We start from the raw sequence: 21944 nt of genomic DNA, 5'->3' as shown, positions 1-21944 counted from the left end.
CAGCCTTCGATCTAGATGGGGAAATGTCTGTGAACAGGTGGATTGAAGTCTGGGTTTAATACAGGAAACTTCTACACAGTTTTGTGCTATAAATCCACTTGCAGATGAAAGGATCATTGTTAGTTTCCCAGCTTTAAATTATAGTTTTTCTAGCTACGTTTGAGCCCAGCAGGATCAGATTTTGCTCTTTTGGGGTCTGTTAAAGGCACAAGAAATAGTGCCACAATTGTTCCCTTAACAAGATTAGAGCATGTATATGAATAGGTCAGGAAATAATACTATCTGTAAAGTGTAAACTGTATAACTAGTGTTAACAGTCCATCTTTGTTGTTGCCTGTTCTCAGTTTTGATTACAGCCTGTTAACCGTTGTAATCCAGCCTGATTGACCCATATACGTTTCTTGGGTTCTGTGATTTGCAGCCTGAACAGTCTGCCTGCTGGGATCTGTTAACTGTCCATGTTCATGTTGAGAGGACAGTTCAACACCTTCAAAAGAAATACAGTTTATCAACCAAAAGTGTGGGCTACCTCCACAGGGATGCCCTCAAGCCAAAGTGTTTACTGGATTATCAGTATAATGTTTTTATTTCAGTCCAATCTGATTAATACACCAAATTCCAACTCATGGTTGTGTTCAACACATTGAAGGAGGATCATTTCAATTTCAGATTACCCAGAAACAGGCTAATGTGCGTACAGTTCAGTATACAATTTTTTCTGATCCTCTGCCTTCTCTGAAACAACAGGTTTTGGTTTTTTTAGAATTATTTTAACAATGTTAAAGAAGAAATAAGTGGTTTATTAAAAATGGTGGATTGATTTTTTTGAGATACTGTGATGGACAGATTATTGGAAACACTGAGCTGTAAAAGTTAAAACCCTAAACCTAAAAACTCTAAGGAGGGAGAATCAGTTTCATGTGTGATTTCTTAGTGTTTCAGTATAACAGCTCACCTGGCTTCACTTTTAAAAATTAAATATGTTCATTGTTTTATGATTTTCCTTAAAAAGACAACTCTGTACATTCTGAGAAGACATTTTATTGGATAAAAATAGGCTTTAGTTTTTATGAGAAAGGAAAGGTGACTGCCAGAGCACCAGAGGTATTTTAGACAGCTTCAGGGTTGGCAGGAACCTGTTTCTGTTTTACAAGTGATTATGCATCTTACAAATCTTAATTACAGCTCTGAAAACAAAAGCAGAGGGCATGTGTCCTGCGCAAGGTAGTCTTTACATTTTCAGTAATTCTGTTTCTGGATATGAAATGCACATGGAAAACTACTGTAGAAGGAACAGAAAGGAGCTTCTATCCATGTGCAAACATGTTCCAGACATGGAATGTACTGAAGTTGAGAACATAACTCAATTTAGAATGATTATTAAAGGGATGACAACAAAAAAACATTTAACAACATAAAATAAATATGGTGAAACAGTTCAAATGTGCATGAAAAAAAGTTCAGAGGCACAGGTATTTCTATTATTTGATGCAAGCATTTTAAAGTATAGGGTGACAATTCCAAAAGACACGGCACGAGAGAATAAGAATTTATTGTTAATACACATTCATATCGGTTCTTCATGTGCTTTATTCAAAACTTCATGTCACCAGTAAACATCACAAGCACTACGCAGACTGCTTGTACACAACACAAGGACTTGTGCTAGTGGCTTTGTTTACTGAACACAATCATTGTGAACCCACTTCACCCACCCCCCACTCCCCCAGAAAGTTCCACGAGTATCTTCCGTATACCTCCTCATTTTTTAGCCCTGCTGAAACTGCACACAGCAGCCTGCGGCAGCTGGAGATTAATTCAGAAAGCACTAGTATGCTTACACTGTAACTTGTTCCAAAATACAAGTAGTTGGTTAATAGTTATTTGTTCTTGTACCACTATGGTTACAAGGGTTGTGATGCACTGCTTTCCTTTCTAGATTTCATAGTTGCTAGAGTCCCAGCTGCCTGAAGTTATGTTTTCAGGCAGTGCTGCCAAGCACTCTATCGTCATGAATTTGGGTTGAGATAGTGGCTGTTTTCACGAGAACATTACATTTATTCCAGAGGCTCTTGAGGCCCTGGAGACTGGGACCCATAGGTGGGGTAGGCGATTGTCCTCTGATCGCTTACCAAATTGTTATAAAATAATCATTTTCCCACCCACGGTCGGGCCTGTTAAGTTACATAACTTGAGTACATACGTGGGATAAAGTTAAGGAACACCAATAACACAGAGCTTACACTCAGAGACAGACTTTAACAGGACATCACAGTCTAATACCAATACCAGCTTCATAAGAAAAGGCACCGAGGTGGAAGGTCCCGACTTCATTATTTATACGCAAAGGCGCTTGAGGAAAGACCAAAAAAATCAGAAATGTCAAACTTTCTCTAGTCCACTACAAACAAAATAATTTAGACATGTTCTTCTATTGAGCACCCTGATTCATTTTAAAAAGTACAAGAAAGAGGCTGCTGAAATGAGACTAGCAGAATTGATGACCTGTTCCTTAAATTACAGACCTGTCTCTTAGTTTTACTTGAGTGCTGTAATACTTGCATTCCACCACAAGAGGGAAGCATTGGTTATTTTTGGTTACAATCAAATAACAGTTCTTGAATACTGCACTTCAAACTCAGGTTAAAGCTCTGCGTTGTATAAATATGGCACTTCACTACACGTATCAGACTGCTGTTGAAAGAGGGTTTTTTTCTACACCCACTCCCCTTGTCTCTATAACTCCAAAAGATCTAGAATCGTCGCACCAGTACAATTACCTGGGTTTACAAAGCAAACCCTTTTTTTCCCCAGAGCATGTTTTACTTCCCCTCTGCCCTGGGAATGAAGCAATTCTGATTATTTAAAGGCCGGTTTAGGTTAAGCAGCCAAAAGACTCCTGTGCTTCACAGTCGACAAACAAAAACAATAAATATGCGGCTAAGATCACGTAGGATTCAACTGACGATAATTCAGAGAAAAAGGAAAAAAGGTGCAAAGATGTAGGTACCTGAGTAGTAACCACTCTTAAGTATTGTTTAAGACTTCCAGCGCTTAAATATTCATAACTAAGTAGGAAACAAAATACTCATCTTTATTGGTGTGTCACAGAGAAAGCAAGCAGGCAGGTACAACTGTAGAATGAACTACTGGTACCTCACAGCTGACACTTTCCTAACTAAAACATGTTCAACGTGCAGTAAATGCAGCCTCTGAGAAAACAAATTTGTCAATGAGACCTCTCTGAGTTTACTGAACAGTGCTACCCTAGTGTAGCAGGACCCCTCAGGCCTGCTTCAGAGTGCCTGCCCGATCCAAAAAGCATCCCCCTGCGCTGGCCCTTCACGAGGAAAACCTATTGAGTTACCCTGCACCCTGGTATAGCTGTGTTCTTGGCAATGGACTGAAGATAAAACACTGGTGTTTGCAAAAGTCCCAGCTGAAGGGCTGGTCGCCAAAACCTAACACTTCGAGACAGAAGCCAGAAATCAAACCGTGTTACTTGGTTTCCTGTTTTCCACAGAACTGTTACAATAAGGTCTCAAACACCAAAGCCTTGAACTTCAGCCCAGTAATTTGTAAACCCATTTTACCAAAAGTAATACCTGGGGTTGAAGTTTCAGAAGCGAACATCCAGACGCCCAGGCAGGCCACGCCCCTGAAGCTAGCTCTGACTCGGGGGCTCTGTGCATGTGAAGTTCAGGGGGACCTTGGCCTGGATTTCCTCCACCTGCGTCTGCACTGCCTGCACCCACCGCGCCAGGTCTGCCTGCAGGGCCTGCGCCCCCTCCGCCAGCTGCTCCTGCCGGCTCGCCACCTCCGCCAGGAGCTGCCGGTTCTTCCTGGCCCTCCGAAGCCCCTCGCAATCCGTCTCCGCGTCCCGCGGGGCCGCGTGCTTGCCCTGCATGTACCCCTCGAACTCCTCGGCGCTCAGGTTCAGGGCCGGGCCGTCCAGCTTCTCGATGAAGGCCACAGCGCAGCACTGCCGGGAGAGCAGAGACCTGGCTTCAGTTTTAAACAGTTTCTGGGTGAACAGACAGGACGCGACATAGACATATGATACACAAGATGATAAAAGGAACGTCAAATGGTTAATTTTTACAGGACTTGCTTACAGTACACATGTGGTTCATTAATTTTTAGTTTCTTCTTGCATATACAGTCTCGTGAAAAGCATTCACCCCTTCCTGCATTTTCTTCCTATGGAATATTGACAGTGCTTCATGTGGGTCCTAATGATGTATACAGACAGTCTGAGTGAACAAATAACACCAACATTTGGTACTTGTTTCATTAATTTCAGGAACAGTCATCCAACTTCTAGTGTCCCTGTGTGTAAAAGTCCCCCCTAGTTCAATCAATTCAACTAAAAGGCATAACTAAGGCGGTCTGTGTGAATACTTGATTAAGTAACCGGGGCTTATTTGCATCAGCCCTGCTCGGTGTAAAAGAAACTCAGCTGTTCATCATCGTCATCGTCACCAGTGAAGCCCCACCCATACAGACCCTCAGAGCCACGCCACGCCCCGTTCAAAAGAGATTCCTGAAGGTCGTCGCGGGAGTGCGCCAGTCTGGGGACGCTCTGGGGAAGCTCTGGGCCGCAGAGGCCCGCGGTCCCGCAGCTGGACTCACCAGGTTGGTGAAATAGTAGCCGGACGCCCCGGCCATGAGGCTGTGCGGCAGGCCGAAGCGGGTGATGTACTGCGTGTTGGAGTGCAGCCGGGGCGGGCTGGCCTTCAGCACCACCAGGATCATGCCGGACAGAAGTCGTCGGCGCTCGCCGGCTCCGAGCTTCTGGAGGCCAGCACCCGGAAGACACTCTGGTTGCACTTGGAGACGCAGGCCAGCTTGTCCTGCGGCGCTCGCCGGGCGTCCATCTCGATTATCGCTGCCGAGAGCAGGGGGCGAAATGCCTTCATCGTACGGCCACTGGGGTTCGGGAAGTTTCAGAATCTCTCTTCATCCACTAATGTTCTAATCGCTGCTTCCAATTCCGAGTCACAGGAGGAGCTGGAGTCTATTCCAGCAAGGAACAGGCACAGGGCAAGATACAGCCTGGACCGGACACGCACATACTCACAACTGGGCCAGCATTCCCAGAAGCCCGTTAACCTGCCAGTATGTCTTTGGACTGTGGAAGGAAACTGGAGCACCCAGAGGAAACCTAAGAGAGCATGGGCAGGCACTCCACACAGACAGCACCCCAGGCCTGTAATTGAACCCAGGGCCCCAGCATTGTGACGCAGCAATGCTGACCATTGGTAGAGTATAAGAGTGGCTAACTAGCTACAGCCCCATGTAGGACAGTGACAGCTACTCAAAGTGTTGACAAGACAGGTGATCCTGGTGTTCAGGACTATTACACATTCAAGGCATAGATACATTTGAAGGTGTTCCAGGAAGTGAGTTTAATCAGAACTCTTGAGCACAGATCGCTTATGTGCTCAATGAAAAGTCATGCTCAGTGGCCTGGCCAGACATGATGCCCTGATCCTGTCTGACACTGGTAGAGAGCCACTGGGGTCACTGGGTTCCATGAATGTGCAGGCCTTCAAGTGGTCGTCTATCAAAGACTATTATACAAAGCTGTCTGGTTTTGTGTGCACTTTACCCTGTTGTTCTGTAAAAATAAATTCAAAATAGCACAATGGAACGTACCAGCTGAACAAAATAATTAAAAAAGCCTAAGATATCGAACGGAGATGGTGAGGACAGAACAGCATAAGGCATAGCATCTACATACATTTCAGTGCACAACAACAGAGCCATATTCTGTTATTAATCAGTGAGAAATTAAAAGTTACCTTCTTAAAAAAAAACTCACCTGTGATGGCAGGCAGGAGGGCGTCACTGTTGACCTCTAACCTCTCCTCTTTAATGGGAACATGAAGCATCTGAGGGGTCACCCAGCTGAGAGATCTGTGGAAATAGCAGTGGCAAAGATCAGCTTAGTAACTAGTTAGGCAGTGTAGATGTAATAGTAAAAGGCTGCTTCAGACATTCCTAAACCTAATACAGAAGGAAAGACCTCTGTCCAATTATAGTCCACTTCATTAGAAAAACTCATGTGGTGATTTTCTGGACTCTGGGCCTAACCTTCAGTGGTTTAGCAGGTATGCAATCTGAGATACAAATTTTGTTTTAACCCACATGGCTTAAGGAATGATATCTTGCCTTCCTACACCCTGTAAGCCTGAATGAGATTTTGACTTTAAGGAATAATTTCAGCCTATTTGTGTAAATTTCCTCCAGAGGATTAGCTGTCCGCTTGGTGATGTATTCTGGGATTTTCAGCATCTGTTATGAACAACAGCCTATAAAAGGATGACTGTTACTGAGCTGTACTCAGCGGGCTTCCAGGTCTGTGGTCCGAGTCTCACCGGATCCTCCTCTGCAGAGCCAGGTCTTTCTGCTCATCGTCAGAGCTGTCGTGGCAGAACACCCACTTGTGCAGACGCGTCATGATCAGCTTTTCAATGTGCTCCATCATCTGCACCGTCTGCTCCTCGGAGAGGCCTGCAGGACAGAGGGGGGGCAGCAGCTCGAGCCCGAGGGAATCCCACACCCTTCCTCCAGCTCACTGCATGTGCACAACCAAGCCACAGCCAAGCGCTCTTTCAGGCGTGCAACAGGCATTCCTCTCACACGTATCGGTTCTGTGCTCCACAGAACCTTTGGGTTCAATCGGTCAGTCTCTCTCTATGGGTACAGGCAACACGGCAGACTAGAACAGCACGAAAAAGACTTCTATCCCTTTCTTGACCAGAACAAATCCCAGATCTCAACTGTACCGAAAACTGTGTAACAAACTGTTTCAGCAAAGGTCTGGATCCAACACATCCAGCCCAATTTGCTGCAAAATCTGGCCCTTGTGTCACTACGCTACTGACAATCAACCAAACAAGACAGTTTATACATAAGGCCATTCAGTCCCGTCAGACACACAGCACATGAGACCATTCAGTTGTTCTTTAGTTAAATAATGGGGGCCAACCATAAGATACACAAGTTCATACAAAATTGTATTATACACCTCCAACTGCTTTTTACTCACTGCTGAAGTGTCCGGCGATACTCTGATAAAAATCCTGCACCAGATCCCACTGTTTCTGTACCAGCAGATCCTACAAAGAGACAGACGGGGGATCAGCCAATGCCAAGTTCTTCCAGGTTCTAAGCTCTTCATCTCAGTGACACTAGAAAGAGGTCTGCTGCCTCACCTTCTCAGAGAAGCAGTGTGAGAGGGCACTGGACAAAGCGTTAGCAGACCTGGGGCACAGTGGGCTAGAGGAGGAAGGAGAGAGTGGGGAGGGTGAGAGGTGGCAGGAGACAGGCTGTGAGTGACAGGCAGTCTGGGAGCAGAAATACAGATGGGAGACTGGCAGAGACGTGGACAGAGACAGGTAGTCGGTGAGAGGGGCTATTACATGGTAGGCCTCCATGGTGTTGACAAAGGCCGTGCAGCGCGACTACAGGCTCTGGGAGAACGGCTTGCACAGCAGCTTGAGGAAATTAGTAAAGTCTCCAGGCTGGAGGCTCTGAAACGCCTTTAGGGCAGCAGACTGGCTCTCTGTGGACTCTGGGGACAGAGAGGAGACAGATATTAGTAAAACCAAAAACCCTGCAAGGGGATGAAGGAGCTTGACTGGTAAAGCCCAGGCTCAGAGAGCCGCCCATTGATAAAAACAGAACAGCACAACTGACACTCACTTCAGAGCCAAACTAGATTTCACAGGAAATCTGTGAAACAAACACTGTCCTTAGTTTACTAGTCAGGTGATGGGTGAATTTAAAAGCCTGTGGCTCATTTTGAGAAAATGACGCCTTTGTGTTTTGAGCTATGTAGAGGACCATCTCACCGTTGGGTTTCTTCGGAGAGGAAGAAGGGCCCCAGAAAAGCCTCTTCATGGTGTTGACTCGTCGCCCCTTTTCTGTGCTCTTCTTCTCCTCGAACTTGGAGAAGGTGATGGCTGAGCCCCCTTCCACACCGGGGCTAGGGCTGTGGACACAAAACAGCAACCCCACACACGCTTAGCCATCGCAGAGCGAAGATCTACACACCCCAGGGCACACCGGCCACGGGAAGTCAGAAAGCAACGAGCGCATCCTGTAAAGTACTGGCAAGATCTAGGCAGGAAACTAATTCAGGGCAAACCAAACCAGCAAAATAAGTATCGGAGAACAAGAAGAAAGGGTGGAAGGTATTTGGAACAGAGAACCTAGCCATATACATGAAACAGATTCCCTGGGATCTTTTAAAAAAGGGTTGAATGAGATGATGTTCAATGCTGTACTAGCAACCAAACAAATGATGAGCCCAATGGTCTCTTTTCACTTGTCACCTTGTACCAAAAGCACATGCTTTCTTCAAATGTACACAGGCTGCGCACTGAAGCTCACATGTACACACAATCAATTAGTGCACACGTGAACCCCAATCTCTCTAATGCACAAGAGATAAATACACTCCTTATAAGAACACGGCACTGGAGGGATACAGAATTATGTCATCTTTCTCCAATACAGGGTTGAGGGGGAGCCGGAGCCTATCCTGTCAAGCAACAAATGCAAGTCAGGTCGCCAGTCCACCACACAGACACAAACACGCACTCACACCAGGGCCCGTTTTCCCAGAAGCCTAGCAGCTTGTCCTAGCAGCAGGTCTTTGGACTGTGGGAGGAAACCGGAGCAGCTGGAGGAAACCCACAAGAACGCAGGCAGGGCAAACTCCACAAAGAAACTCTCCTTGAATCGAACCCAGGGCCCCAGCTCTGCGAGGCAGCAACGCTGACCACTGCACCACCCTGCCGTCCAAACGTACATTCAAGATATATACAAGCTAACAGACGTGCTTGAAAAACACTTGAAAAGGTCAACACAAAAATCTTGTTCTGGGGATAAGTAGGGTCAACACAGGTGGAAAATTAGGAGAGGACAAGTAAGAACTGCTTACACATAAATGTAGCTTATCGCAAAAAAAATATCCCTGTGTTCTCTCCTGTGCCTTAGGTGTTTCCATATCATTTAGAAATGAAAATGTAAGCCAGTGTGGCAAAGTACATGATCACATTTAAACCCAGAGCTGCTGTACTGGTTTCATGGCTCCATGAAACTGATAAAAAATTGCAAAGGTAGCTGCATGCTCTCATCTGGAGGATTTCAGCGTACAAACGCGTACATTTCTTTACTAAAAACCTAGAGGGGAGCAGGGATAATATCAAATATCCAAGACCGTCCAGCTATATATGGGAGAGGCCGTAATAAATATATCTTAACGATGACCCACGTAATAGTTCACTGGACTGAATAATTCAACTATTCTCTATTTCTTCATGCTGTACTAAGAACGGGATCAGCTGGTCTCCAACCTTGTTCCACAGGTTTTTTTGCTGCACTTGAGTGTGCAGCTGGGGATGGTGCCGAGACTGTACCATACCAGTAATACTCAACTTAGTACGCAGCTCTGTAACAAATCTACAAGTTCACTGCGATTGACCTATTTTTCTTTTTTTTTTAAGTGAATGTGAGATGCAATTCCATAGGAAACACTTAAGCTCGGTATTTAACCAACATTTGTACATTCAAAACAATCGCCAAGCCCTGAAGAATGAACAGATCCCACCAAATACCATCTGCACAATTCAGTTAGTCCACATCGTGTGCACATATTGTGCCAAGAATTTGGGAGCAGCTGCAGGTGGTCAACAGCATCACAGCTGAAGAAAAGCAGCATTTTTTTTGATCACGAGCTTTAGAATGTTTTCACAAGAACACAGAAACATGCAAGAAGGACGGTGATACACCACTGAAAGCTTCCTGAAAACGACTCTTTTTGAGTCGTGCGACGCAGTTATTAAAGGCAGGGCTCGGGGACACGGCCCCGGGACGTGTACTCAGGCAGTGCGGTCCGCCGTGGGCCCTACCTGCTGTGCTGCCTGCAGGCCTGCGCCCTGCGAGACCTCTCTCGCCAGCACTTGGAGCAGCAGCCCTGCCACGCGGGGTTGCCATAGTAACCACAGCCATCTTTGCACAGCAGCTCCGACTGGTCCACGTGAATTCCCCTGGGTTCCGCCCACATTCCTCCTGGCCTGGAAACAGGGGTCACGGCTTGTTAATGTCACAGCGAACTGTAGTTTCACAAGTGGCAAGCTTTGTCCTCAGATAAATAAACTGAATTGAATCAAAACTAAAATCCAGAACAAAAACACCAGGTTATGGGTTAAGTAACACATGGGAAGCTTAAATGTTGAGCGTACAGTGTACTATAAGTAGGGCAATACCTAGAGCATTCCTGCGTCACGGGACAGCCTGAAGTCATGCCTTGCTCGCTAGATGCCTCAGATTTACAGGAAGAGAGGACAAGAAATGTAACAATACTCATATAAGGAATCTTTGTAAACCCCATCTTATCCCTTCTGGTTTATCTTTTTGGAATGCAATATTTCAAAATATAAACTGGAAGTTAGTTTGGACAACTCCTGATAGATATTGGGATATTTATTTGATAGGTATTACAAATAAAGTTAGAGATATCGTTTAAAATTGTTCATAAGTTTTATTCAGTTAAATTAGTGCTCTCTAAATTTAAACCTGAGCAGGATGATCTGTGTGTTTTTTGTCGGGCTGAAAGGGAATCTTTTGTGCACTTATTTGTAAGGTGTGTGTTTGTGAAGTTGTTTTGGACGGACTTCCAGAGTTTTGTTTGCAGGCAGTTAAAGGTGTTTTTTAGATTTAAGGATTTTGATATTTTATTGTACTGTTTAATAGAAAATTTGGAAAAAGAGCATTTATTTATAGTCAATTTATTAGTCATTTCACATCCATAAATCAAAATGGTCTAATAATCCCCTTTTTAGTACTTTTGAGGTGGAGCTGAAACACTATTTAAATTCTATACAAAATTTGAGAAATAATAAAGCAAGGAAAACATATGATATATGTAAAAAATACAATTTGATCACACAATTTACTTCATTACCTCTGGCGGTTGAATGTTTTTTTTTCTGTTTGGGTTTTTTTCTATTGTACCTGTTTTTGATCCTCTGGTTGTACTTGTATTTGTAAATTCTTTATAAGTTTAATAAAAAAAATTATGAAAAAATATTTATTACAGGAAAAGCGATGAGTTTTAGAAAAAAAAACTAAAGCGACTCAAACTCCACCTTGGTGTAGGCCTACTTGCCAATAAATCCCGGATTCGTTTAATCACCAGATTCTAGCAGGTTAAAGATGAACGTCACTCTCTTACAAGTACTTTGAATTTCACAAATTAACCTGCTGCGTCATATTTTTCATAAATCAGTGAAGGAAAGCTGCCCGCACTGATCTCTGAACGCCTTTCCTCCGCACATCAGTGTTGATAAGGGTTTCATCTCTGGATAGTGGCAGCACTCTGGAAACGTGTCAGCAATGCAATTTTCTTAATGCAATAAAAGTCATCAACGAACAAAGACAGCAACGCGTATAATCGTTACTTCAACGAAAATTCCTAAAAGTTCGAAAATCGAAGATATAAAATACTCTTCAAAAAATATATTTTCGTTGTAAATTACCTGCACAAAGCTGAAGCTAAGATTACACCAATCGCCGCCCGTATGCGATCTCGTTGTAGGAGACGAGTTATATACTAGACTAGTTATCTTTATTTAAGTTTTCCATATTTAACTAGTTTTCAAATAGGCTTTATATCCGCCGCCCTAGGCACCGAAAGTGAGTGATGCCCTGTTGTTGTACAATCATTTTTAATAACTTAGAAAATAAAATCGATCAAACCCAGACATTTTCTCCCCCGGATCTCAAATGCAAATTAAAGAGAAAAACAGCCTGTTTTTTCTTGGAGTTTTTTTTTGCTAGATGCATGTCGTCTTTTTTTCCGGCGTTTTACTGCTATCAGCCCAGACAACTTTTGCTTGTTTCCCGGAGTTTCCGCAAATGCCGGTGCGTGATGTCTTGATGTTTACAGAGGCTGTCAGATCCGATTTCCCACCCCACTGTCCCAAACACAGCAAAAAGAGGGTTGAAGGGCAACTCATCGGGCTGGACGGCAGCAGTGCCTACACTTTACTGCAACACCGGTGTATGAACGAAGCTGACAGATAAATCAAGTTCGAGATAAAGTACGATTCACCCTCTTCTGTCTCTTGGTGCTTCGTCCGTAACCCGGAAATGCTACACTAAGCGTCACGAATGATCCGGAAGTGTATGCAAATAGCCGAATTTCAATCAAAGTAGAAGACTTTCAGCTGCCACAGTAGCATATGAGGAGTATAGCAACATTAAGCGAAGTGACAAGCAGCTGAAACACCTGCTTTGTTATTTCTTCATGGTTAACTGTAATTCCTTGAACATTCAGCTAAAATTTGAGAGGGTCCTTTTTTCATTTTAAATCGCCTCCACTAATCTCCACGTTTGACAAATCTAAGATGATTCATTTTTTATGAATTTTACAGCACCTTTCTTCCATTTATACTACTGTAAAAATTGTCATCGCTATATTTTTCCTAGAAATGTTTTTTTTTTCTGTTCAGTGAAAAGGGTTTTAAGATGCAAGCTTTTAAAGGAGCTGTATCTGAAATGTGTTATTAAATCAAATTATTATATTTAAATTCAATCGTTTTTTTAAACTATAACCAGGGACAAAAACTTTTTTTGCACCACCAAAAGTGGTGAGACATACAATGTTAAGACAGTCAGCCAATAGCAAATCACCCTTCTTCATTCCCTTTTAAGTCTTTATTAATATTTTTGGTCTGGGTGGATCACCTCTAGAAAAACTGCAGTGCAGAATTGGATGGGGAAAATTTGTGCCTCTCCACAGGTGGATGGAATCTATTGCACAGACCCTCAGCTAATAGTAAATCACCTTGTTTTTGGCAGCTAGGTGTCTCTGTCAAAACTGCTGGGGTTTATAGAGCACCTCCTATTCCCAGACTGGGACTGTGCAGCGATGGGCAGGGAGCAGTCTCACTCCCCTCCCAGCCAAACAAAAATGTGTGCCTCTTCAAAAATATTTCAGATCTACTCTACAGATCCTCAGCTAATTTAGTACATCACCATGGTTTTCTCAGATAAGTGTCTCTGCTAAAGCTGCTGGGGTTTATAAGACCACTTGCTGTTCCCAGACTGGGACCGTGCAGTGATGGGCAGGGAAAAGTGTCAACAACAACCGTGATCCCATCCAAAGTAATGCTGACACTGAAGATCATAGTATTGCGACCAAAACCATAGCTGTGACAGGGAGTAAGCGTACAATAAAAAAACAGTTCTTAGACACAGAGTGGATGACTGGCACTGTTTTGAAAAGGCAGAAACCGTTATGCATCTAAATCACCCAACAGCCAAAAAAAACAAAGGTGGAGTGCGATGCTTGCACTGAGCAGCTTAACTTTGTGTAGGTATGACACAGAATGACAGAGATACTGAATCTGTAGGGTTTCTGTGTTGCTCAGAAAATTGTGATGTTAAAGCCATGGCATTAAAAACTGGGTTCACTTTAATGAACAAATGTGAAGCACTCAGCAGTTTAATACATAATAAGTCAGATGTAACCAAAAAAAAAGTAAAATTGATGTGTCACATGTCAGCATTGGTGCTCAAACAGCGCTGGATTATCTCAGTTTTGGGGCTTATTGTGGTAAGGCAGACAAACAAATGGTAGTTCAGGTGGGTAGCTGCGTCAGCATGCGTAGGCTGCAAAGGAACAAGTAATTGTTTTCTTTCTTTTTTCCCCAGCATGGAATAAACCTACGTTTCGACCGTGGAGCCTTCTTCAGGTGTTAACAGATGGTGTCCAGCGGGGTCAGTGCTGGGGGTCACACTGCCCTGAGGTGTCCAGGGGGGTCAGTACACTGGACCACAGTCCCCTGCCGCAGGGAACACCTGGCCTGGATCGGACTGCTGCGCACTTGGAATCTACAAATCAACAACCTACATAGTGAAGTTTTAACGCAGTGAAACTAAAAAACAAGCGAGAATTACGCCACTTCCTCGGCACGTCCTACACTGCCACCCTGCGCCCTGAGGCAGCTTCGCTCTTGCAACAGTAAAGACAGAGATCCGTCTTGAACACAAACACCTGTACGCGTAACCACCTATCGCGTCCCGCCATGTGCGCCCCCCTCCCTCAGCCTTGCTCATGCATATTCATGAGCCGAGGCTGCGAGCCGGCCAATCAGGGGAGGCTGACGTAACCTCGCGAGAAGCCGGAATACAGAAAAGGAATCGGGAGAGCAAAGCTCAGGTTTGAATCAAGATGGCGACTTACTCTATGAGGTACGGTGTAGCGGCGCCGGCGGCTCGTTTACCTGCCTCCTGTGCTGGATTAGACGAGGCTGCGGCGGCTGGGGGTCTGTCCGACCACGGAGTGTGCAGGGAAGCTGGCGGTGCTGCTCTCTGTCCTCCAAGGTCTGCGGGTTCCCCGAGCCGGCGGTGCCGGGTGGAGGGGCTCCTGGGCGCCGGGTCTGGGGGGATGGAGGAGGCGGTTAGGCCGCAGATCAGGGGTTTAGTTTCGCTGGCCCGGCCAGTGTTATGCGACGCCAGCCGGCGAGGGGGAGGTCGGGTTGGGCCTGGTTGCATCACGCAGCCCGGGGTCTCGGCGGGCTTCCCGGCTCTGAAAATAATAATTGCTTACACTTCTATAGCGCTTTTCTGGACACTCCACTTAAAGCACTTTACAGGTAATAGGGACTCCCCTCCACCACCCCCAATGTGCAGCCCCACCTGGATGATACCGGACCATTCGGGCCCGGACTACCAGACTCGGAGACAGTTTTTACCCCCGCACTATCGAACTATTAAACTCCCAGCCTCTCTCACTCTCACCTATGATCTGAACCTCACAGTACCTTCTTTCTTACCAAAAACTTAAACACACATTGAAAATCTACCTCTACCATACATGTCAAAAGCTCACTCCCCATAATTTCATTCCGTTAATGCATGTTCTTGCACATAACCTGTTACCTTTGTTGTTTTGCACACTGCCTGTTGTCCCTGTCTTTCTTATGTTAAACAATTGAATTGTTTTTTTGTACTACTTATTGTCCGAGAGCTAGCTAAATAGCATTTTGTTATACCATATACAGTGGTGTGAAAAAGTGTTTGCCCCCTTCCTGATTTCTTATTTTGTTGCATGTTTGTCACACTGAAATGTTTCAGATCATCAAACAAATTGAAATATTAGACAAAGAGAACACAAGTAAACACAAAATGCAGTTTTTACATGAAGGTTTTTATTATTAAGGGAAAAAAAATCCAAACCTACATGGCCCTGTGTGAAAAAGTGATTGCCCCCCCTGTTAAAACATAAATCAACTGTGGTTTATCACCTCTTTGGAAAGCTGAGTTCAATTTCTCTAGCCACACCCAGGCCTGATTACTGCCACACCTGTTCTCAATCAAGAAATCACTTAAATAGGACCTGCCTGACAAAGTGAAGTAGACCAAAAGATCCTCAAAAGCTAGACATCATGCTGCGATCCAAACAAATTCAGGAACAAATGAGAAACAGTAATTGAGATTTATCAGTCTGGAAAAGGTTATAAAGCCATTTCTAAAGCTTTGGGACTCCAGTGAACCACAGTGAGAGCCATTATCCACAAATGGCGAAAACATGGAACAGTGGTGAACCTTCCCAGGAGTGGCCGGCCGACCAAAATTACCCCAAGAGCGCAGCGACGACTCATCCAAGAGGTCACAAAAAACCCCACAACAACATCCAAAGAACTGCAGGCTTCACTTGCCTCAGTTAAGGTCAGTGTTCACGACTCCACCATAAGAAAGAGACTGGGCAAAAATGGCCTGCATGGCAGAGTTCCAAGACGAAAACCACTGCTGAGCAAAAAGAACATAAAGGCTCGTCTCAGTTTTGCCAGAAAACATCTTGATGATCCCCAAGACTTTTGGGGAAAATACTCTGTGGACTGACGAGACAAAAGTTGAACTTTTTGGAAGGTGTGTGTCCCATTACATCTGGCGTAAAAGTAACACAGCATTTCAGAAAAGGAACATCATACCAACAGTAAAATATGGTGGTGGTAGTGTGATGGTCTGGGGCTGTTTTGCTGATTCAGGACCTGGAAGACTTGCTGTGGTAAATGGAACCATGAATTCTGCTGTCTACCAAAAAATCCTGAAGGAGAATGTCCGGCCATCTGTTCGTGACCTCAAGCTGAAGCGCACTTGGGTTCTGCAGCAGGACAATGATCCAAAACACACCAGCAAGTCCACCTCTGAATGGCTTAAGAAAAACAAAATGAAGACTTTGGAGTGCCCTAGTCAAAGTCCTGACCTGAATCCGATTGAGATGTTGTGGCATGACCTTAAAAAAGCGGTTAAGGCTCGAAAACCCTCCAATGTGGCTGAATTACAACAATTCTGCAAAGATGAGTGGGCCAAAATTCCTCCACAGCGCTGTAAAAGACTCATTGCCAGTTATCGCGAACGCTTGATTGCAGTTGTTGCTGTTAAGGGTGGCCCAACCAGTTATTAGGTTTAGGGGGCAATCACTTTTTCACACAGGGCCATGTAGGTTTGGATTTTTTTTTCCCTTAATAATAAAAACCTTCATTTAAAAACTGCATTTTGTGTTTACTTGTGTTCTCTTTGTCTAATATTTCAATTTGTTAGATGATCTGAAACATTTCAGTGTGACAAACATGCAAAAAAATAAGAAATCGGGAAGGGGGAAAACACTTTTTCACACCACTGTACCTGTATATGAGTATAATGACAAACTTGAACTTGACGATGCGACATCAGCCACCGTGCACCAGAACGCTCACCACACATCAGCTGTGGTGTCAGGACCAAGTCAGGACCTCGGTTTTACGTCTCAGCCGAAGAACGGTGCCTGTTTACAGTATAGTGTTCCCATCGCTAGTGGGGGATTAGGACCCACGTGGACCACAGGGTGAGCGCCCCCTGCTGGCCCCACTAACACCATTTCCAGCAGCAACCTTAGTTTTTCCCAGGAGGTCTCCCATCCTGGTACTGACCAGGCTCACACCTGCTGAGCTTCAGTGGGCTGCCAGCTGTGAATTGCAGGGTGATATGGCTGCTGAAAATAAGCGCACAGCACAGCACCCGTCTCCCGGGGACACGCAGGGCCGAGCCTCCAGCTGCGCTGTGCTTTAATCCCAGATGTGGTGCCTCCGGGGGAAAGGATTATATAATAGAGACAAAAGTACTCACACTACACTCTCTTCTTTAATTTTCGTGGAGTTTTTCTCCATTTCTCCAGTTCCTCCGTCTTCCAAGCCAGTCCACAATCCGTTCTCTCAATCCTTATTCAGTCCGAGTTCCAAAGTCCGTAAGGTTCCACAAATCCGCGCCATATCCAAATCACAAACCGTAAACTGTAATCCTTTATTTCTTCCATAAATCCATTATGCTTAAATCTGTACCAACACCAACCAAATTCACCTACTGGCTTCTGCACTGGTTCACTGTTTCCAGGGCATATATATTTTGTTTCCTGATGAGACACACCTGTGTCTTGTTGTTTTTCGGACTGAGCCCTTTCCATCTGCGGGTCAGCTGGTTTCTCTTAGCGGCCATCTTGGTCAGGTCTACGTCGAGTAGATACCTGTCCTGGATGACCCTTCCCCTGGTCATCTTACATAGATTAAAATATGGAGCAATCTCCTCTCTGTGTTTCTGCATTCGCCCGTCAGTTCAAGGTGCTTTATTAGCATGACCGATGGGTCCAATCAGTGTTGCCTCTGGGACTGTGGGGTCAGTCCCCTGTCTCTCTCTCTCTGTGTGGCTCTGGGACCGTGTGGTCAGTCCCCTGTCTCTCTCCCTTTATTGCAGGATACTGCGTTTCTGTCTGGCAGGACTGACTCTCTCAGCCCTCTGGCTCCAGCTGGTACAGGCTGTGCATCGCACTAACTTCAAGACCTGCAAGCAGAGCTCCTTCTGCAAGTGAGTGTGAACTCGTCCATTCTCCTGCCTCTGCTGAGATCCTCACACCAGTCTGAGCTGGTCAGCAGAAAGAGCCCCAGTGTCGTCTCTGCGACCACCCAGTGAGACTCTCTGGTGTGTGCATGTGCATGTACGTGCGCCTGTGCTCACGCTGTCCCTCTGTCCCAGGTGCCAGTGGGCTGTCCAGCCTGGCCAGTCCCTCTACAGAGCCCTACTGGACACCCAGCAGCTCAGCGATTCCAGACTCTCCCTGCAACTGCTCAACGAGAACAACAAGGTGAGGAGCAGGTCACCCCAGCCAGTGCCGGGGCTGAGCTGGTCAGTGTCAGTGCCGGGGGGGGCAGAGGTCACTGGGCGGGTGACCTGGTCAGTGTCGAGTGGGCAGAGGTCACTGAGGAGGAACTGACCGGTGAGGCAGGTGACCAGGTCAGTGTTGTGGACGGAGGTTGCTGCGGTTGACCCATGCTGTGTCTCCCAGGTGAAGCTGCTGCCGGAACTGTACAGGCTACAGGGCAACATGACCCGGATCAAGATCAACGAGCTGAAGCCACTGAGGCCCCAGATGGAGGTTCCTGATGTTCTGATCTGTGACCCACCTGCTTACCCGTGAGTAAGACCCGCGCAGGCAGGACCCCAGTTCGGATCCTCACGTCCCTTCTTGCATGTGGGACTCGCCAGCACCTCTGACCCGGGACGGCGAGAGGGTGGGGGGGTATCTGTTCTGTTTGGCTGCCCTGCTTTCCCTCCTGTGAAGCCTCTTGTCTGTTGCTGTGGAAACCACCTCCCTGTAGGAAACCACCCGCCCCGTAGGGGGCGCCCCCTTTGTACATAGCGCTCGTTCACACCACTCACCCCCCCCGAATCTCGTTGCTACAGTGACACGAAGAAGGAGGAGGAGGGAGCGGAGACCCAGGACGGCGGAGCACAGGTGGGAGAGAAGGCAAGTATCCCACAATGCACTGGAGCAGCACGTGCTCGATTGTTGTTTAACGAGGCAGTAAACAAAAGCAATATATTTTACGTTTGAGTTTAATTTCTGAGGGATACAGAAAAGCCGAATTAGAAAGCTAGAAGTGATAGAAACATGATCAGCATCCTTTAAACTCGATTGGTCCGGATCCTGCTGGATCCTGGGATTGTGCGTCCCAGGTTCCGGTGCTCTGGGGCTCCTCAGTCAGTGACGCCTCGATAACGCTTGCCCCCCTCCCCCCCCCACGAAGCAGCAGCAGGAGAAGGAGGAGGACCAGTCAGGAATGTGGGAGACCTTCAAGACCCACAGTGACAGTGCCCGCCGCACTCTCGGCCTGTTCTGGCTCAACGTGGCCCAGACCTGTGTGGACATCGTCTCCAACACCGCCGGCAGGAGCCCTGGGGTGGGGGGGTGTGCAGATGGGGCTGTGGGGCTGTGGGGGTGTGTGCGGATGGGGCTGTGGGGGTGTGTGCGGATGGGACTGTGGGGGTGTGTGCGGATGGGGCTGTGGGGGTGTGTGCGGATGGGACTGTGGGGCCCGGCGGGTTCAGGCTCTGGTCTGGATCGGCGAGTCTTAACTCTGGTCTGGCCCGGAGGACTCTGGTTGTGGTCTGGCCTAGTGGGTCTTGGCTGCGGTCCGGCCCGGTGGGTTCGGACTGCGGGCCGGCCCGGCGGGTTCGGCTCCGGTCCGGCCCGGCGGATTCGGACTGCGGACCGGCCCGGCGGGTTCAGACTGCGGTCTGGCCCGGCGGGTTCGGACTGCGGTCCGGTTCGGCGGGTTCGGACTGCGGTCCGGCCCGGCGGGTTCAGACTGCGGTCTGGCCCGGCGGGTTCGGACTGCGGTCCGGTTCGGTGGGTTCGGTGGGTTCGGACTGCGGTCCGGCCCGGCGGGTTCAGACTGCGGTCTGGCCCGGCGGGTTCGGACTGCGGTCCGGTTCGGTGGGTTCGGACTGCGGTCCGGCCCGGCGGGTTCAGACTGCGGTCTGGCCCGGCGGGTTCGGACTGCGGTCCGGCCCAGCGGGTTCAGGCTCCGGTCTGGCCCGGCGGATTCGGACTGCGGACCGGCCCGGCGGGTTCAGACTGCGGTCCGGTCCGGCGGGTTCGGACTGCGGTCCGGCCCGGCGGGTTCAGGCTCCGGTCTGGCCCGGCGGGTTCGGACTGCGGTCCGGTTCGGTGGGTTCGGACTGCGGTCCGGCCCGGCGGGTTCAGACTGCGGTCTGGCCCGGCGGGTTCGGACTGCGGTCCGGTTCGGTGGGTTCGGACTGCGGTCCGGCCCGGCGGGTTCAGACTGCGGTCTGGCCCGGCGGGTTCGGACTGCGGTCCGGTTCGGTGGGTTCGGACTGCGGTCCGGCCCGGCGGGTTCAGACTGCGGTCTGGCCCGGCGGGTTCGGACCGCGGTCCGGTTCGGTGGGTTCGGACTGCGGTCCGGCCCGGCGGGTTCAGGCTCCGGTCTGGCCCGGCGGGTTCGGACCGCGGTCCGGTTCGGTGGGTTCGGACTGCGGTCCGGCCCGGCGGGTTCAGACTGCGGTCTGGCCCGGCGGGTTCGGACCGCGGTCCGGTTCGGTGGGTTCGGACTGCGGTCCGGCCCGGTGGGTTCAGACTGCGGTCTGGCCCGGCGGGTTCGGACTGCGGTCCGGCCCAGCGGGTTCAGGCTCCGGTCTGGCCCGGCGGATTCGGATTGCGGACCGGCCCGGCGGGTTCAGACTGCGGTCTGGCCCGGCGGGTTCGGACTGCGGTCCGGTCCGGCGGGTTCGGACTGCGGTCCGGCCCGGCGGGTTCAGGCTCCGGTCTGGCCCGGCGGGTTCGGACTTCGGTCCGGCCCGGCGGGTTCAGGCTCCGGTCTGGCCCGGCGGATTCGGACTGCGGACCGGCCCGGCGGGTTCGGACTACGGTCCGGCCCGGCGGGTTTGGACTGCGGTCCGGTCCGGCGGGTTCAGGCTCCGGTCTGGCCCGGCGAATTCAGACTGCGGACCGGCCCGGCGGGTTCAGACTGCGGTCTGGTCCGGCGGGTTCAGGCTCCGGTCTGGCCCGGCGAATTCGGACTGCGGACCGGCCCGGCGGGTTCGGACTGCGGTCCGGCCCGGCGGGTTCAGGCTCCGGTCCGGCCCGGCGAATTCAGACTGCGGACCGGCCCGGCGGGTTCAGACTGCGGTCTGGTCCGGCGGGTTCAGGCTCCGGTCTGGCCCGGCGAATTCGGACTGCGGACCGGCCCGGCGGATTCGGACTACGGTCCGGTCCGGCGGGTTCAGGCTCCGGTCTGGCCCGGCGAATTCGGACTGCGGACCGGCCCGGCGGGTTTGGACTGCGGTCCGGCCCGGCGGGTTCAGGCTCCGGTCTGGCCCGGCGAATTCAGACTGCGGACCGGCCCGGCGGGTTCAGACTGCGGTCTGGTCCGGCGGGTTCAGGCTCCGGTCTGGCCCGGCGAATTCGGACTGCGGACCGGCCCGGCGGGTTCGGACTGCGGTCCGGCCCGGCGGGTTCAGGCTCCGGTCTGGCCCGGCGAATTCAGACTGCGGACCGGCCCGGCGGGTTCAGACTGCGGTCTGGTCCGGCGGGTTCAGGCTCCGGTCTGGCCCGGTGAATTCGGACTGCGGACCGGCCCGGCGGGTTCGGACTGCGGTCCGGCCCGGCGGGTTCGGACTGCGGTCTTTGCCTCAGTGCTGCAATGATGTAGTTGGATTCTCTCTTCCTGATCGATCGTGAAGAAATTCCTTCTGAGCAGCGCCGGGGCCTACTGGGCTCTAGTTCCACAGCAGTCGAGTCCAGGCCGGGTCTTACCAGAATGGGGTGTGTGCGGATGGGGCTGTGGGGGTGTGTGGTGGGTGTGTGGGTGTTGGGCGGTGTGTGGGGCTCCTGGGTGCTGTGGGCGTTGGGCAGTGTGTGGGGGTTCTGGGGAGTGTGTGGGCGATGGGCGGTGTGTGGGGGTTCTGGGGGGTGTGTTGGCGTTGGGCGGTGTGTGGGGGTTCTGGGTGCTGTGAGCGTTGGGCGGTGTGTGGGGGTTCTGGGGGCTGTGGGGTGTGGGCGTTGGGCGGTGTGTGGGGATTCTGGGTGC

At 49.1% G+C, this 21944-nt stretch overlaps 1 protein-coding gene and 1 pseudogene across 2 annotated transcripts; one reads left to right on the top strand and one right to left on the bottom strand.

The window, feature by feature from the left end:
- Nucleotides 1-1025: 1025 nt before the first annotated feature.
- Nucleotides 1026-12182, bottom strand: LOC148810810 (rab5 GDP/GTP exchange factor-like; annotated as a pseudogene). The gene is made up of 9 exons (XR_016086586.1): nucleotides 11553-12182; nucleotides 9924-10088; nucleotides 7860-7999; nucleotides 7428-7579; nucleotides 7055-7124; nucleotides 6381-6516; nucleotides 5825-5919; nucleotides 4633-4888; nucleotides 1026-3982 (listed from the first exon to the last, which is right to left on the bottom strand). The product of XR_016086586.1 is annotated as a rab5 GDP/GTP exchange factor-like (transcript).
- A 1986-nt stretch (nucleotides 12183-14168) lies between these two features.
- LOC148810809 (neutral alpha-glucosidase AB-like) lies at nucleotides 14169-19483 on the top strand. The gene is made up of 5 exons (XM_088908884.1): nucleotides 14169-14271; nucleotides 17812-17922; nucleotides 18091-18199; nucleotides 18401-18528; nucleotides 18799-19483. Exons 1-5 carry the CDS (start codon nucleotides 14252-14254, stop codon nucleotides 18947-18949), a joined length of 519 nt encoding a protein of 172 aa, XP_088765010.1. The 5' UTR covers nucleotides 14169-14251; the 3' UTR covers nucleotides 18950-19483.
- The last annotated feature ends 2461 nt before the right edge of the window (nucleotides 19484-21944 follow it).

The sequence above is a fragment of the Atractosteus spatula genome (genome assembly GCF_055471065.1).
Source record: "Atractosteus spatula isolate fAtrSpa1 chromosome 17 unlocalized genomic scaffold, fAtrSpa1.hap1 SUPER_17_unloc_4, whole genome shotgun sequence".
NCBI lineage: Eukaryota > Metazoa > Chordata > Actinopteri > Semionotiformes > Lepisosteidae > Atractosteus > Atractosteus spatula.
This window is presented reverse-complemented; position numbering and strand designations above follow the sequence as displayed.

What these genes read in the sequence shown, in the direction of transcription:
- LOC148810809 (XM_088908884.1), top strand. Translation starts at nt 14,252, where the DNA reads ATGGCGACTTACTCTATGAG. An exon ending in TGCTCAACGAGAACAACAAG is followed by an intron (nt 18,200 to 18,400) that starts GTGAGGAGCAGG and finishes TGTGTCTCCCAG; the next exon opens with GTGAAGCTGCTGCCGGAACT. An exon ending in TGTGACCCACCTGCTTACCC is followed by an intron (nt 18,529 to 18,798) that starts GTGAGTAAGACC and finishes TCGTTGCTACAG; the next exon opens with TGACACGAAGAAGGAGGAGG.